This window comes from Sinocyclocheilus anshuiensis, unplaced genomic scaffold, assembly GCF_001515605.1.
Source record: "Sinocyclocheilus anshuiensis isolate Anshui unplaced genomic scaffold, SAMN03320099.WGS_v1.1 scaffold447, whole genome shotgun sequence".
Lineage (NCBI taxonomy): Eukaryota > Metazoa > Chordata > Actinopteri > Cypriniformes > Cyprinidae > Sinocyclocheilus > Sinocyclocheilus anshuiensis.
Genome location: NW_015552615.1, coordinates 3,250,045 through 3,266,805, shown reverse-complemented (window position 1 = coordinate 3,266,805; position 16,761 = coordinate 3,250,045). Strand labels below are relative to the sequence as shown.

The window sequence follows — 16,761 nt, the reverse complement described above, 5'->3', positions numbered from 1 at the left end:
ACAGACAAGAAAACTACTTGAAATAAAATAAATGATAACTGAAATAACACTGTGTATAACTTAAACTTATTTAATTTCAACCTATAGTTGCAAAAGCAACGTTTATCATTTTTGTTTAGTTTAACTTGAAGTACTAAAATAAAGTAAATAAACTAAACATATTCAATAAAAATTAATAATACAAATGTATTTATTTATTTCAAAAAAAACGAAAAATGACAAAACACAACAATATTGAATATTCAGAAAAACTATAATAGTATATGGCCGAGGTCCCTTATTTAATGAAGTTGTTTTCAAATATATTATTATCTGTCAGGCAGATTAGAAAAGTAATAGCAAACCTTAATGTTTCAAATCAATTTAGCATTTTAACAGTCTTTGATTTCAGAAAAATATCAATCACATGGGATGGAATAAAAGCAGTTTAATTTAGAATTGCAGCACGAGTCAGTAGCAAAAAAAGAGCAACCAGGAAGAACACAATCAGACAAAAATGGAATTATCAGTTGTTATTTTTTTGGCAATATCAAAATAACCAATTATGTTATTGTTTTAATAATAATTCTGTAACAAAATTATTAAGAGTAATTATGTTTCACCACAACCCAGTTTATTCAAACAAAAAGTGCATATCACTGCAGAGCAGCGAGAACTATGGGATATTAGTGCGTCTACATGAACATGTCGTCATATCCTGGTGGGGGCATGTGATCAGGGTCTGGCCTGAAAGGTAGAGCAAAACAAATGCCATCAGAGGTGAGGACATGAAGTCAAATGAGGTAATGGCAGTTTAACAACTGAACTCAGACTGTAAAGATCCCATTATAGCTCTTACCCAGGTCTGTGTAGCCCAACCGGCCCGAAGGGGTCAAAGCGGGCACCAGGAGGCACAGCGCCAGGGGGAAGGACTCCAGGAATACCAGAAGAGGGGTCAAACCCTGAGCGAGGAAACCCGGCACGTAATGGATCGACGATCATCCCTCCTGCTCTTCCCCTGGAGAAAGAGCCAAGAACAAGAACTATTAATAATTCAGTGAGCACGGTCGTTCCTTGAAGGTGCACTTATTCATTCGAGTTCTTAAATGTTCTTTGATATCTGTTATTCTAAAAAGCCTAACAAAGTTTTTCTTTTTCAAGCTGTTTTTTTTCTACGTAAGGGTGATCTACAAATACTCTGTGCATCACCAAGAAACATCTGTAAACTACAGGTCAACATGCATGATGCATTTACAGATGACTGTTTTGACAAATAATTGATGGGATTTCTCACCCGAAAGGGTCCAGATCGGCACCGCCAGCGGCAAATGGAGCCATCGGGTCAGGCCTAAGAAAACAACACACAAACCTTGAAATTCTTGAAATTATTTTTTAGCTGTCCTGTGTTTTCTGTATTAAACCAGTATTTTCTGGTTTCAGTATCTATCCAGTGCGTGTTGTGGCACAACATTTGTCAGTGTGACTCCGCTCTGTGTTTTGAAAGTCTACAGACACTTTGGCTTTAACTCGAGACAGTGCTGGCAGCAGAGCATGTTTGACCGAATTACATCACATCGCCCACAGCAACAGCAAGTCGATAAATCGCTGACATCATAAAGAATCTGATAGGGGTCACTGTGAACCCAGGAAGGGGAAGTGAAAGACAAACACCTAAATCCATCTCTGGGTTTTTGCCATGACCTTAAGGACCCCACTCTGCAGTCTCTATCTTTTCTCTTCTTTCTTGCCATTTTATCTTATTTTTATTGATGGAGACTGCAGAAAAAACAGGAAATAACGGTGAAAGAATCAGGTCAGAACGCAGGCCGCCATCTCCCACGGCTCCTTTCTAGTAAATATATAAATGTTTGAGTGGGTTTCAACCAAGCAGACTTTGCTAAATCCCCCAAACTGGCTGTTTTTGTTGGAAGTGATGCTGGCACTGGGCATCTATCACCCATTCTCTCAGTCCACATTCTGCAACACCACACACAAAACCCTCAGTGCTTCAGAAAATAGACACAGCCCAGCAGTGAGAGCTCTCACAGGTCTCACGCTGCTAAATATTAAGACAGAGGACATGAGCTGACACCTACAAAACACACACACACATACACAAAACTCGCCCTCAAAGTCCCAAAGCAGCCCATAACGTCCTTCACATACAAACACCTTCATTTACAGACGAACCTTAAAGGAACACTCCACTATTTTTTGGAAATAGGCTCATTTTCCAACTCCCCTAGAGTTATTATTACGCCGAAATGAGAGTAACTATAGAAGAGTCAAGTTTTAAATAGGAAAAATATAGAAACTCTTTGGTCATTTTTGAGCGAGATGCTAACGGTCTAATCAGATTCAATGATCTATGCTAAGCTGCAGCTAAAATTGCTACCGCCAGACCCGGAGATCGGCTGAATGGATTCGAAAACGGCAAAACTCAACTGTTTAACTCTAGGGGAGTTGGAAAATGAGCCTATTTTCAAAAATAGTGGAGTGTTCCTTTAACTTGACAAACATGGAGACAAAGCAGAACAAAGATCGTTTTTAATCTGTTAATCTAGTTTCTTTTTACAGTATGTTAAGAATATGGTCGAACTTGTAATGATGCATAATCAGTCTCTGTGGTTTTATCATGCTAGTTTGCAGAATAGATCGCAGCATTAGTTTAATTAAGTAATTTGTTTTAATAATTGCACATTTAAATAGTATAACATCTAAAAATTAAATATCAAGTTAATATTTATTTTACATTTCTAACAAATAAACCACTAAATAGACACATAAATAAACATGAATTTCTTTAAATGTGTGTTTTTTCTTTCATTAAATAATGATTTGGTTGTTTGGTTTGGTTCATGACTTTTTACTCTTTAAGCTTTTTTTTTTTTTTAATCCCTATGGGAAAAATTAATGGACAAAATACTTCTGGAACTAATGGCAACTAATGCACTCTATTGCAGAAAAGTTTAATTCTAAAAGTTTCATGACACTAACTGTGTATTTATTAATTTTTTATTATTATTATTATTTTAGCTTTTCTTCTATTTTAGACACACAGACCATGAAAGCATAAGCGCATGATGGGACTGACCTTCCTAAATATTAAGGTCCTTATTTCATATTCTAGCTATGTTTTTAAACAGTACGGACCACAAAAGTGGAATTACAAATGATTCAGTGTGCATATATGTGACCCTGGACCACAAAATCAGTCTTAAGTCGCTGGGGTATATTTCTAGCAATAGCCAAAAAATACATTGTATGGGTCAGAATTATGGATTTTTTCTTTTATGCCAAAAATCATTAGGATATTAAGTAAAGATCATGTTCCATGAAGATATTTTGCAAATTTCCTACTGTAAATATATCAAAACATACATTTTGATTAGTAATATACATTGCCAAGAACTTCATTTGGATAACTTTAAAGGCGATTTTCTCTGTATTTTGATTTTTTTGCACCCTCAGATTTTCAGAATAGTTGTATCTCGGCCAAATATTGTCCTATCCTAACAAACCATACATCAATGGAAAGATTATTTATTCAGCTTTCAGATGATGTATAGATCTCAATTTTAAAAAAATTGACCCTTATGACTGGTTTTGTGGTCCAGGGTCACATATTATCTATCACCTGCCATCAAACAGATGTTTGTGAACAGAAGTTGGGATCACCTGAGGCGGTAACCATAGCAACAGCTGGCTGCTCGAGTGCTGTTAGGGCAACTTTGCTATACAAATCTCCACACACTACATCTCAAAATGACCCAAAAATTCCCTTAAAAAGTTGACACCTCTGAAACCAATGTATAATTTGCATGAGGAAAGGAATGATGCAATGAAAGTTCACCAGTTGGGTGGGTGTCTGCTTGGAGGGCCCCTGGTTGGGATAAGGAGAGGATCCCTGAGAGGGTCCCTTAAGTTTGAGGCTCTTTCACTTTCTGTCTTCTTCTCTGTCTTTCTTTGACGCTCCTCTTTTTCAGTGGGTAGCAGTGAGGACTTTAGCTTTGTGATCAGCTCGTCTGTGTTCTTAAACACACTGAAAGAGCAAAATGGACAAGTTAGACCATGTAGAAATTTATTTTTGATTAATCTATCCATGTATTTGAAGATTTTATTGTTATGTTTTATGATTTCTGACAGCTACAGAACATGTATGATATTGCCACCATCCCAAATATTGGCATTAAGCATTTTTCTTTTTTAAGAGACAATTTAAGTGTCCAGAAAAATGTGGAAAAATAAATATAATTTTTGATGCGATTTCCAACACTGAAGATTTTTAGATGCACACAAAGTTGAAAAAAAAACTGCATTTACCTAAAATAGAAATAGTGATTTGTAACTTTGTACACTTTGGCCATGCTTCTTTCAAAAATATAGACATTTCCAAACATTTAAACAATTGTATGTCTGCCCATGTAAAGTTTATCTAAATAAAGCTGCATAATTTTGTATATAATTGGCTTCATTCTTCTCTGCTACCCCATGACTAAGTTGCATCCTATTATAATGTAATCAAAGTTTGCAACATATTGCACTCTATTAACATGGGTGTTGCCTGAAATGTCCAAAAAAGTCAGAAAAGACATTTGTACTGATGACGGATTGAGAGCATAAAAACCATACAGTTGCACCAAATAAATTCACAAACCTTTCAAACGTCTGCAGATTGGCTTCATCAACATACTCACTGATGTTAATGGTGAGATCGGTTACTTTTTCTGTCTTGGAGTCCTGCAAAGATGTGATATTACAGTCTGATATTAATCTATCGTCTGTGATGATAGGCAGTGCAGTAATAACTGAACGGCATGTCATTCAGCTTAATTAACTTACCATTAGATTGAAGATGAGGGCTGAATCCACTGTGAAGGCTTTGAGCAGCAGGTTTGACTTGTCATCACTGGATCTGTATCTGAGTGCATACAGATCCTTGCTTTCATTCCAGCCGGGTGGAAGCAGCTCTGTCTTCTTCTCTCCATCTTTAGGCTGTGTGGAAAATCGATAATTTCTAAGCAGGCAACTGTTTGTGATACCTTGCACCAAAACAATCTAGTAAAACATTTGCTGCAGATGCCTGTTGGCTTGATAGTTTATGACCATCAGACATTTTAAGTGTGACTTAAGTGTCTTTTTGTATAACTTTTCAGTAAACACACATGCCTTCTATCGTTACTTTTTGTAAGAGATTATCACGTATACGCAGTCAAAATAACCATTGACTTACCTCATCTCCAATGCCCAGACATTTATAGCCACTTTTCACGATGTCCCAGTGTACGAAACAAATCAGAGCATCTTGGGAACAGGTTAAAGAGTTTGACACGCAGTTGAAGAGCAGCTCCAGTCCTGCCATCTTTAAACACAGTGATATTCCGAAGAGATGAAACCAAAACAAACCGCTGTCTGTGAAAATAAACAGCGACTTCACTCTGAACGCTGCAGCTGACACGCTAAATATTTAGTTTAAACTGTAATATTACGTGTGTTTTGCAGGTATATAGGTTTTTTAAACTTGAATTTCACAAATGTTTATTGCTAATTTGGTTTGTCATGCTGAAGCAGTCCGACCAGAAATGTTCCCGACTGGAAACAACTGCCTGAACGTGCGTTCCGTTGACATTTAAAGCGAAAGGACACTTTTGGAAAATAGTTCTTTAAATAATTTCAAAAATCAGATTTATAAGACGCTGTCTCTATTAAGACACTGATAAAATATAGCACCCGTTATATTAATTACATACATTTTAACCCGAATATTTTAGAGTTTATTCGAATTATATGGTCCTTTGTTTGCCTGGAAAAGTTTGGCGGTTTGTCTGTGGAGTTTAGTGTGTTGTCCTATAAAAGATCACAATGTAAGTATTATAGCTTTTAATTAGTTTATACACTACCTTATACCATGTGATACCATGCACAGTACTTTCTTGTTACATTTAAAGGGGTCTATTTTTCCTTTCTCGTTGGAGTGTTACAAGCTCTTGGTGCATAAAGAAGATCTGTAAAGTTGCAAAGACTAAAGTCTCAAATCCAAAGAGATATTCTTTATAAAAGTTAAGAGTCAACCACGCTTACCTAAAACGCCTCGTTCTAACACGCCCCCACATGTCTACGTCACGATGTGGGAATATTTGCATAACGGCGCCCAAATGTTCACGCAAAGAAAGAAGGCGTAACTTTTATTCTCGCTGTAGTATTGTTGTTGTTTACGCGGCGCGATGCAACGCAATGCGTAAAAAGACAGTATAAGTCATTATAATCCGTAATTATGTCCCCACTGGATGCAACAAATGCCTCGTTTATAATGGGTTTTCATGTTTTTGTCTGGTCGCTCCGGCCGGACAGGGCATCACAGTATGGTAAGGGGCGTAACATTTCCGTCACACGCTTGAGGTATTCGGCCAATCACAGCGCACTGGATAGCTGGCCAATCAGAGCACACCTCGCTTTTCAGACCGATGAGCTTTGTAAAAATTGACCCGTTTCAGAAAGGCGGGGCATAGATGAAGAAACAATAATGTACAGTATGTGGAAAATAATGTGTTTTTTTAACTTTAAACCGCATTTAAACTCATTTCATTACACCAAATACACAAAATAATGTTCTTTTTAGCAACATCATATGACCCCTTTAAGAAGTTTTTTTTTCTTGTCACCACCTGCTGGCAATGGGGCCTTTTGATAAATTGAAATATAACTTCATTCACTGGCTATTCGTTTATAAATAGTTATGTTTCTTTTATTTATGTATGTATTTATTTACTTAATGTTTACTTGCTACAATATTCATTTAGGCTGCATATAGAAATAGGGCATAAACATTATGTAAGCTGAAATAATCGCTCCTGACAATAATAATCACTGTTCAGGTGAGCATTTTAATCTTTGTTGTGCTTTAAAATCATGAACGAATGAAAGGATTCCAGTTCATTGTTCATGGCTTTACTTGACATTCGCAAGCTAAAAATAACAATAACATCAGCATCTGGTTTGACTTACAGTAGCCTACATTGAAAACGCATTGCACAGAAGCTTACTTCAGAGAGCAGGCCTGCCATCTAATCAACGCTTCAGTGTTGCTTACATTCAATTACAGCACTTACAAGAGCCCTACGAACCTTTTAACTTTTATTTAAAGAACACTTAGATTCACTGCTTGGATATTTTCTGCTTTGACAGAATTTCTGCGACTTTCTCCTCTAGTAAACTATAACTACTGTCTGTATTAAACAAAAAGCTGTATATTACTATAAACCACAATGTACTGAAAATATGGTCACTGAAGTGTGCTGTGAATTTGTGGATAGTTATGCAATTTCATGTATGAATTTAAGTTTTTCATGTAGTCTTTTAATGGGGTTAGTAAGTTTTTTTTAAAGAAATTAATAACTTTATTTAGCAAGGATGCATTAAGTTGATCAAAATTGTCAGTAAAGACATTTGTAATGTTAAACATTTTTAATGTTGCAAAATGTATCTGCTATTCCTGAAAAAAAAAAGAAGCAGCACAACTTTCTGAAGGATCATGTGACACTGTAGTGATAAAATATCTAAAAATGTTAATAATATTTTGCTATATACTGTTTTATTGGGTTTTTGATCAAATAAATGCAGCCGTAGTGAGCATAAGAGAGTTCTTTCAAAAGTTGTTTAACATTGTTAATAAAGCATGTCACACTGCAGAACACTGCTGTCAGAGCTTGACATTTCATGTCAACTACATTTGCTTTAAGGGAGCTTTGAAAAGTCTCCTTTTGCCATTATGGCCTCCAGATGTGTGTGTGTTTGATGCCAACAGCAATCAAAAGCCTGTTTGTCAGCTCAGTGTCGTCTCTGTATGATGTCACGCAAAGTTCAAGGGCTCATAATTCATGACGCACCTTCTAGAAAGGTTTATTACTACAGCATGAGAGTAATGTACAGTACTGCCCATCTACATTAGTCGTTGCTGCTGTGTACTCAAAAGTATCTGCTTTAATGAAAAGTGATCATTCATGGCAACAGTATAATTTCTAAGCAGACTTTTGACTAGACCACTTTTCAGTCTAGTTTGGCCAAGAACAGTCCATTAGAAAGTCTGACCGACGTATAAAGCAACCAGTAACAGTTTTTTTTTTGTCATTGTTTCATTCAGACATAACGTAAAGTGCAGAATAGAGGTGTGCTTTTGCATTTATTAGCAGTCTGACTTATGATTTTTACCTGGCTTATGATACGATGTGAAAAAATCTCAAAGATTTATGGTGAAGGAGCTAAATCTATATCTCTAGCTCTATATGCAATCACCTAAATGCCTGTAGCATTGTAAATTAATCTTGTAATAGCTAATTTTTTTTTAGAAAATCTAGCTTGAATTGGGAAATTGTATACATTTACATTTAGTCATTTAGCAGACGCTTTTATCCAAAGCGACTGAAAAATGATGACAATAGAAGCAATCAAAACTAACAAATGAGCAATAATATGTAAGTGCTATGATAAATCTCGGTTAGCCTAACGCAAACAATACACCTAACAACTTGCAGTCACCTGAAAAAAAATGCTGTAGAATCATTGCAAATTGCTAAAATCCCTCCATAGCAACGTCCTAGTAACCACCCACAACACTCTAGCATTTGTCAGTTTTTCCTCTCGCCACAGTGAACAGACATGCAGGAAAACCAGAAACAGGTGTTTACATTGCCATGTTAAAGACTGTAGATCTTCAGCTTGGAAAGATTAGATGAGTTCAGTTCTCAAAGTCTTGAGGATTTTCTATAAGCCTGATAGGTATGAAGCTCTGGAGCCAGCTGTCTTGAAGGCACATGTTAACTTCAGATCACATACAGAGAATAAGGGCTCATAGTTTCAGTAGGTTGGTCCACACAGGTTCAGGTTTGTCTAACAATAAGGCCACCATGTGTGAAGGTTTTCAGCTGCATGGTTACCTAATGAGGTCCAGACTTGATGCATCATTATCATGAAAAACGAGCTATTCAGTTGCACATCAAAGCCAGACCAGCTCCATGAAGCTACTTATCACAACACAACAACGAGTCACGTGATAAAACATCCAAATAAAATGTTATGAAGAGTCATCTGACAGTTAGTCCTTCCATATTTTATTTTATTTATTTTGTCTTATTTTACTTCATGTTATTTAAATAATTATGCTATTTTAATTATTTTGTTTTTCAAGCATCATTCCGGACATCTGCAGAAGTTTAGATACAAAAATATTTCTGTAACTATAAATTGTGGTTAGTTAGTAAAGGCTTTACTGCATGACAAAATTATAATAGTGTGGTTGCAAATAGAATTGTAGTAAAATCAAACATTACCAAAGAATGCATGCCTTAAAAATACACATGCAAATACACATGCAACTATAAAATACAATGTTAGATAGATAGAGGTTAGATAGATAGAGAGATGATTGTCTGCATGCCAAGTATGAGATGTTGTTAGCGTGCTTTGGCTGCTCTTGTCCTGTTGAGCACATTACACACAGTCCAGGTGGAGCATATGGTCCTCGTTTGAGATGCCCTGCTACTTTATATATCTGAGCTAAAGTCTGTGAATACTTGAACTTCTTTTCTTTGCACCTCAGAGTGAGTCTCCACTTCTTGTCTTTCTCTTTTACAGACAGACCGTTACATACTCCTCTTCAACCTGTCAATCAGCTAAACTGTCTATTTAACTAAGGCTGTTAGCTAAAATGTTCAGTTTGGAAATGTCTGACATTTATGAATCAAATTGATAATCAAAAGGATATCAATAATAAACATTACATTTTAATCAGCTTCAGAGAGTTTGACAGAGATATGATGTCTTCAAAACTCACTCCCACATGCCATCTGTGCAATACTGAAGGAATGTTTCATGCATTCCATGTACATTCTCCACTCTAGACCTGCAGATTTTAGAGTGTTAGTCATCAGTTAAGGTGAACTGATGAATGAGTTCAGGCTAAAGGGAAACAAGAAGGTGACCAGGTCAGTGTTAAATGAAACTACCACTTTAAAAGTCAGTAGCAGATTTGACTTTTTTGGCAGAGGCAAATAAATCATCCTGCGAGGAATAAAAACGTTACATTTGGCGGAAGTTGGATTTTGCATACATAACAACTTGCATTGTAAAATCATTTTTTAAATCTTTTGTTTTCCAGTAGAAAAAAAAAAGATCTAAAAACAAGCTAAAATATATTGAAAAGAAAAATAGCTTATTTTCTACTTGTTTTCAGAAAATCTATCTTTATTAAATATTTTTCTCTTATTGTGAAAATTTGAACGTTTAAATATCTAATCAAAATGTAAAGTTTAAATATCTAATCATCCTTAAAACAAGATAAAATATCTTCCGAAACAAAGTAATAAAATGTATTTATTTATTTATTTTAAAGAATGTGTTTTGAGTTGTTCTCCCTTTGGGAAATAGTTTATCTTCTTTTTAAAAATGACAAAACTTTGTGATGTTGTGCATACAAAAAATTGTTTCACTTGTATGCCGCACAGTGACTTCTATGGTTCCTTTTGATGCTTTTTTCTTTTTTGTCCTTTCTGGAGCTTTGACAGGTCACAATAAGCTATCGTTTCATGGAGAAGAAATGCGCATTTCTCCAAAACATCTTATTTTGTTTCATCCTGAATTGGAACAACATGAGGGTGAGTAAATAATGACGCAGTTTTCATTTCTGGATGGACTTTTCTGTTCAATTAATGCATGCATTATGGCAGTCCCATGTAAAACATGATCTCTTTCAAAGGAAATGGTAAAGGGAAAAGTGATTTGACTCCTTTCAGATGTTAAAAGACATGCTGAAAGCTAAAAACCTTTTTGGAAAAAAAGAACGGTAGCTATGTAATATCTTTTACGCATCTGTAAGTCTGTGTCTTTATCCTCTGATTAGACTGAGTACCAGGCACTTCAAGGCCGTGGAGGAGAGCTGCCCGTCTCAGTCCATCCATAACAGCCTCAAAGCAAGCCAGAGAGACAATCCAGCAAACGAGAAGCAGCAGGGAAGTGGGCTCCCCGACATCACAACAGACCCAAGGCCGACAGCGAGCTTTGAATCCAGTGGAGTTACACTGAATGGAAGAGAGAGCAACAGAGATGTGTAGTGCCTCTGAAAGGCCAGTATCTTACCCACCGCATCTGGTGCGTATTTAGCGGGATGTCATGAGCGCAGCGGCGCCTATCCCCCCTCCATGCTCTTTCGGCCCGGTTATCAAACACAGAGCTGATTCGAGAGTTCACAACCTTGGGTTTGTGATGTCAGCCTGTGTGTGTGCGGGACACAAGGCTTTGGTTTTTCTCGATTGGAACAAAATGACCAAAGTCACACCTATACCATGGTACAGTAATGGTATCAGATGGTAATATCATGGTACTTTGACATATACCATCCGATACATCACAGTACTTTTTGTAAGGATAATTATGATCGATAAATATGACTGACATATACCGCAGTAATGCATTTTTACCATATTCATGCACCATGCAATTTACATCACTTACAAAAACTACGAAAACATACCATTACTACTAGACATGTACCATATTTTTTGGAAATACCCTGTTGGAGTACCATAAATACCATGGTACATGATTTTCAGTACCTTAGTATTATAGTAATTGTACCATGGTGCACAGTACTTTTTGATACTTGATTTACAAGGGCTATCATGTGATATCACTTTTAAAAAATATACCATGGTACTACCATATTTTTTTTTTTTGGGGGGGGGCATGTTTTTTGCATGCAAAAACATGCAAAAAACATGTTTTTGCATGTTATTCCATCATGGTACTACAGTGTTTTAAATTTTTCGAAATACCATTGGTTGCATGCATGACTTAATTCTTGTTAATTATTCGTGTTTAATGTAAATCTTGGCATTAAATAAATATCAACAGTTTTATCAATATCAATATTTGATTAGGTATCAATAATTTTTACATTTTGATTTTAAACAAATGCACTTGAAATGGAGAACTTATGCAAGCAGTGAGGAGAAAACTGAAAGAAAGATCAAACTACGTACAAATGGATTTCTAACGCATGTTGTAAACAGCCTCTTAATAATATTTGGAAGGAACAGTAGCCCAAATACCCATGAAAGCTGTTTTCACTGGTTTGTTTGTTTGTTTATATCTGCTCATTTTTCAGTCTAATTCTTGTTTTTGTTTTTGTGAAACATTTGCTGTTTGTTAAGACAGCCCCATGAAAAACTGCAGATGGCAAGTCACAAGATGTATTTGATATATATACATACACTCACTCTTTTCCCTCTTTTTTTCCACAGATCTTTAATGATACCTTCAACTTTATATGATAAAATAAACAAACCCCGACCTCAAAGCTGCGGAGAACAGGAAGGAGATCTGCACGATCCAGGGCGCCACAACCACAGCAAACTGCAATCTGTGTTCCACTGTGTTTGGAAAAATAAACCCAGATCTTCTAAACCATCTAAATATAGAGGGATGAAATAGTCAGGCTAAAATTGTGGGTTGACAGAAAGGTCAAAAGTAGAGTTCTGTCTCAGGTAAGCAACATTAAAGGTGGAATACACGCAATACGACATCCTGAAACGAGCACAATTACTCAACAGCTGAAAGGTAAATTGGACAGATGTTGGTGGAGATCAGGTGACGTGGGCAGGGTGAGCATCAGGCTGTTAACCATGAGTTTCCATGAGGCAGAGAGGAGGCCGGCTCTCTTTCCGAGGCAGTCTTTCAGGCAGATGTTACGGAACCTGTTCCTTGTCCAGATGCATTGGCAACTTTTGGCTCTCCTCTCCCTTGTTTGTCAGACGCTTATATTGACGTTAGCTGCGAGAAAACGAAGTGGTAAGATCATATCTACTTTTAAATGATAATGCTTATTTGCAAAATAATCAACTATACACTTACAAAAAGTACCAAATACTATAGTATATGGACATGTTACATTCTCAGAAAAAAGGTACAAAGTTTATCACTGGGGCGGTACCTTTTTAAAACATGTTCAAATTTATCGTTTAGGTTCCAAAATGTACTTTTAAGGTACTAATGTGTACTCTTTAGGGGTAAATAAGACATAAAAGTGTATCTTTTTTTCTGAGAGTGTACCATGGTATTCTTCAAGTTCTTCTATATGAAGCATGGTAGTGAAATTCTTGTGCCGTGGTACTTTTTTGTTATGGTAATTTCAAAATTTGTACCAATACCAGAGATTGCATGTTTACACAAATGTTGATTTGTTTCATGCAAAGAATAGTTCTGACTCTCATATCTGATTGGGTGAGCCAGATTCAAATTGGTTTAAATAGATGTGATTTATGCGAATAGACAGGTGTGTGATTATTAGTAAAATTATAAAGTGAGGATACTTGGCAACCGTAATATATTTTGATTTTGTTTCATTAAATACATGCATATTTATTGAACACGTTGTCAGCATTTAATGACAGTAATAAGTTACTTGAGGCTGTGTGTTACAGTGATTTTCCCTGGCTATTTCAAGCTTAGAATTGTAATATGGCACATTTCTGTTCTAGTTGTTGTGATTTGGCATCCTGTTGAAATAAGATAATTATAAGAGATTATAATTTCGCTTTAGAAAACACTTTAGAGATTAAATTAAAAATGAAAGTGTTACAGTGATGCTCTGAAACTTTATACCTGCAATCTAAATGAATTTTTTTTTTTTTAAATGGTATTGACTTTATCTTGTATCGACTGACAGTTGTAAAGTCAACGCATACGATGTATTATCCGTGATGAGGCTTTAGGTGTGTACACCGTGTGGATCATATTTATGTGCATATTTTCAGCAGAACAAGACTGAAATATAGACCAGTTGGTAATAAATCTTGATGCACTGAGGCAAGATCTGTCAGTTTATTTACCACTGATTTTCCAGAATAGTCACGAAGCATTAGATTTAATGCTTAGACCTTTCTAAATCTAATTAGATTTTTTCCTCAAAAGAGTGACTAAAACCCCCTCATGTTATGCTTGAAAGCTTGAAATTAAATCAAAGATGGTTATATTCTGCATATACTGCATCTCTCTCTCTCTCTCTCTCTCTCTCTCTCTCTATCTATCTATCTATCTATCTATCGTAAAAGCTCAAGCAAATGAATTAAATTGCAAAATTGTCTGAAACCCTTGTTTTGAACTACTCTTTATTTTTATATAACTTACCAGTTATGTATCTATACAAACTAGCACTAATTTGTTTGTAAAACCTGCAAATAAAAAAGCAAAAAAAAAAAAAATATATATAATAATAATAATAATAATAATAATAAAAATCAAGAATAGAGATGTTCTACAGAGCAAAAACACACAGACTTTTCTCAGTTCAATACAGCGTCTCAGAGCACATTCAGTCACCCATAAGTGTTATAGAAGTAGCTGGCCTTCATTTTTTCAATTGTATTTTCTCAGTCTCATTTGATTGACATCCATGCAGAAAATAGTGAACAATATATTGATGAGAACTCAGCGGAAGCATCTCTGCTTGGCTCAACGACATCTTTTGAGACAGTGGTGTCTCTCTTTATTTCCCTAATGAAGGACATGAAGATCAGAACCATCTGGCAGTTTCCTCACATCTCCCCCTGCAAACTCTCTCCAGTGGCTCAGTGTGACACAACACACGCAGACGAGACGCTTCAATCTCCAGTCTCTGGCTTTAGCATTGGTCGGATTTCTAGATATCGTCTACCAGGAGAAACTCTTAAGTCTTGATTGCATCACAATTAATCATGATAATGCACACATCAAAATTCAAATCCTGCATTGCTAAAATGCAAACTGCAATAGCTTCTTGAGTTTAGTTGGGTGACAGAAAGAAGCTGGGCCCTTTTCAAGAAGCCACAGAGATGACATACAGGCTTATGGCCTTTAGAATGTCATCTCAAAACCCTCAAATGTCACCGCAGAAAGTGTAATGTGTCAGATAATGTGACTGCACATAAATCCCAGTGCGCAGTCTTAGACACGCTCCCTTGCGATGCTACATTTCCTGTTTGCTAATAATGATTTGAAATGCTTTTCAGAGAGCTGGCGACAGGACTGCAGGAGCTGTCTGGAGTGTTCGAAGGAAAATGGCTGCCTGCGCTGCTCTGAGCGCCTCTTCCTGTTCCTGAACAGAGATGGTATATCCATAATAGCAAATTTTAAAATTGTAAATTGTAAAAATTCTGTAACAATACCACACACCTTATATAAGACTATAATCCTCAAACATATTTCTCCCAGAATGCAAAGCTCCAGAGTGTGAGAGGTGTTTCAATAAAGACTTCTGCACCAAGTGCAAGGGAGGATATCTGCTCTTCAAAGGCAAATGCTTCAAAAACTGTCCAGAGGGCACATTTCCTCAGTCCACAGACTGTGTTGGTAAGCACTTTACTCACTTTCAGACCTTCTTTATGGGTAGATGCCATTAAACTCTCATTACCATACTGAAATAAACCTATCAGTCATGTTTTATTTGAAACAATTACATCAAGAGGTTTTCTCATGTGTGGCAATGAAAAGCAGCAGATATGGACTTGTATTTGGGTTGCAAGTATGGGTTGCATTTACCAGAGTATTTTCATGCCATTAACTTGATGTTGCGCAAATACTTGCTTACTCACACAGTAGCTTTGACACAAAAGATTAAGTCAAGTCAAGTCAAATTACATTTATTTATAGTGCTTTATACAATACAGACTCTTTAAAAGCTGTGGAAGCAATAAAAACGATTTCAAAAAACTAACTGCAACTTTTTATTTCATAATTAAAAAAAAAAAAAAAAAAAAAACAATTGCAAGACTTTTCCCCCTCACAATTCTGAGTTAGTAACTCACATTTATACCTTTTTTCCTCAGAATTCTGAGTTTACATTAAACTTTTTTTCCAGACATGGACTAAAAAATAAAAAAAGGTAATAGTAATGGAGCGTAGGTCACGTTAGTCAAGCGTGCATCAGCTGACACTCGTCTACCTACAGGGAAACGACGCCAATCATAATTCCCTTTATAAGGTCCTTTCAGTCATTATTCAGCAGCTATCGCTTTGCTCAGGAGCTAATCACCCACCTCCATCCCCAACTCCTCCTCTCGTCCAGTCAGGACTCGGCATTGGATATTTCTCATTGAGTCAGACCACTGAATTATGTTGTCTTACAAAATAATCACTTAGAACATTAATGATATCTGCTACATTAATCATTAATGTTGGCTCTGTTCTGTTTACCCTAGGGGGGTTATTAATGCTCTCCCTGCTCCTTTCCATGCTAGGCTGCATGGATGGGCAGGGAGTGTTAGCCCAGAACAGAACCATACCCCCAACCTAAAATGCATGCTAATTGTAATTTATCTTTGACGATAGCCTGACACTGGCGACAGGACTGCAGGAGCTGTCTGGAGTGTTCGAAGGAAAATGGCTGCCTGCGCTGCTCTGAGCGCCTCTTCCTGTTCCTGAACAGAGATGGCATGAGTCACCACGGCGCTTGTGTTCACTCCTGTCCCTCCGGACACTTCGGCCTCCGAGGCAAAGATCTCAACCACTGCATGAGTGAGTCCATCCTAGAAAATATTTCATTTATATCAAATAATTGTACAGTAATATCTGTAATATAATATACTATATATAATATAATATCAGTAATATCCAAACCTCTTGGAAGATATGGATTACTGTATTATTATTATTATTATTATTATATTATTTATGTTTATTTTATATTTATTTCAAGTTAATACTAATAGTATAATAATAATAATAATAATATTTGTAAAATATGGCCTTATTATT

General features: G+C 36.2%; 1 protein-coding gene and 1 pseudogene across 1 annotated transcript; one reads left to right on the top strand and one right to left on the bottom strand.

Annotated features, from left to right (window-relative positions):
* Positions 1–222: 222 nt before the first annotated feature.
* Positions 223–5,591, bottom strand: LOC107666152 (proteasome inhibitor PI31 subunit-like). The gene is made up of 7 exons (XM_016457329.1): positions 5,213–5,591; positions 4,822–4,974; positions 4,637–4,719; positions 3,833–4,021; positions 1,274–1,327; positions 839–997; positions 223–726 (listed from the first exon to the last, which is right to left on the bottom strand). Exons 1-7 carry the CDS (start codon positions 5,339–5,341, stop codon positions 675–677), a joined length of 819 nt encoding a protein of 272 aa, XP_016312815.1. The 5' UTR covers positions 5,342–5,591; the 3' UTR covers positions 223–674.
* A 7,149-nt stretch (positions 5,592–12,740) lies between these two features.
* LOC107666012 (R-spondin-2-like) overlaps positions 12,741–16,761 on the top strand; it is a 10,696-nt pseudogene continuing 6,675 nt past the window's right edge.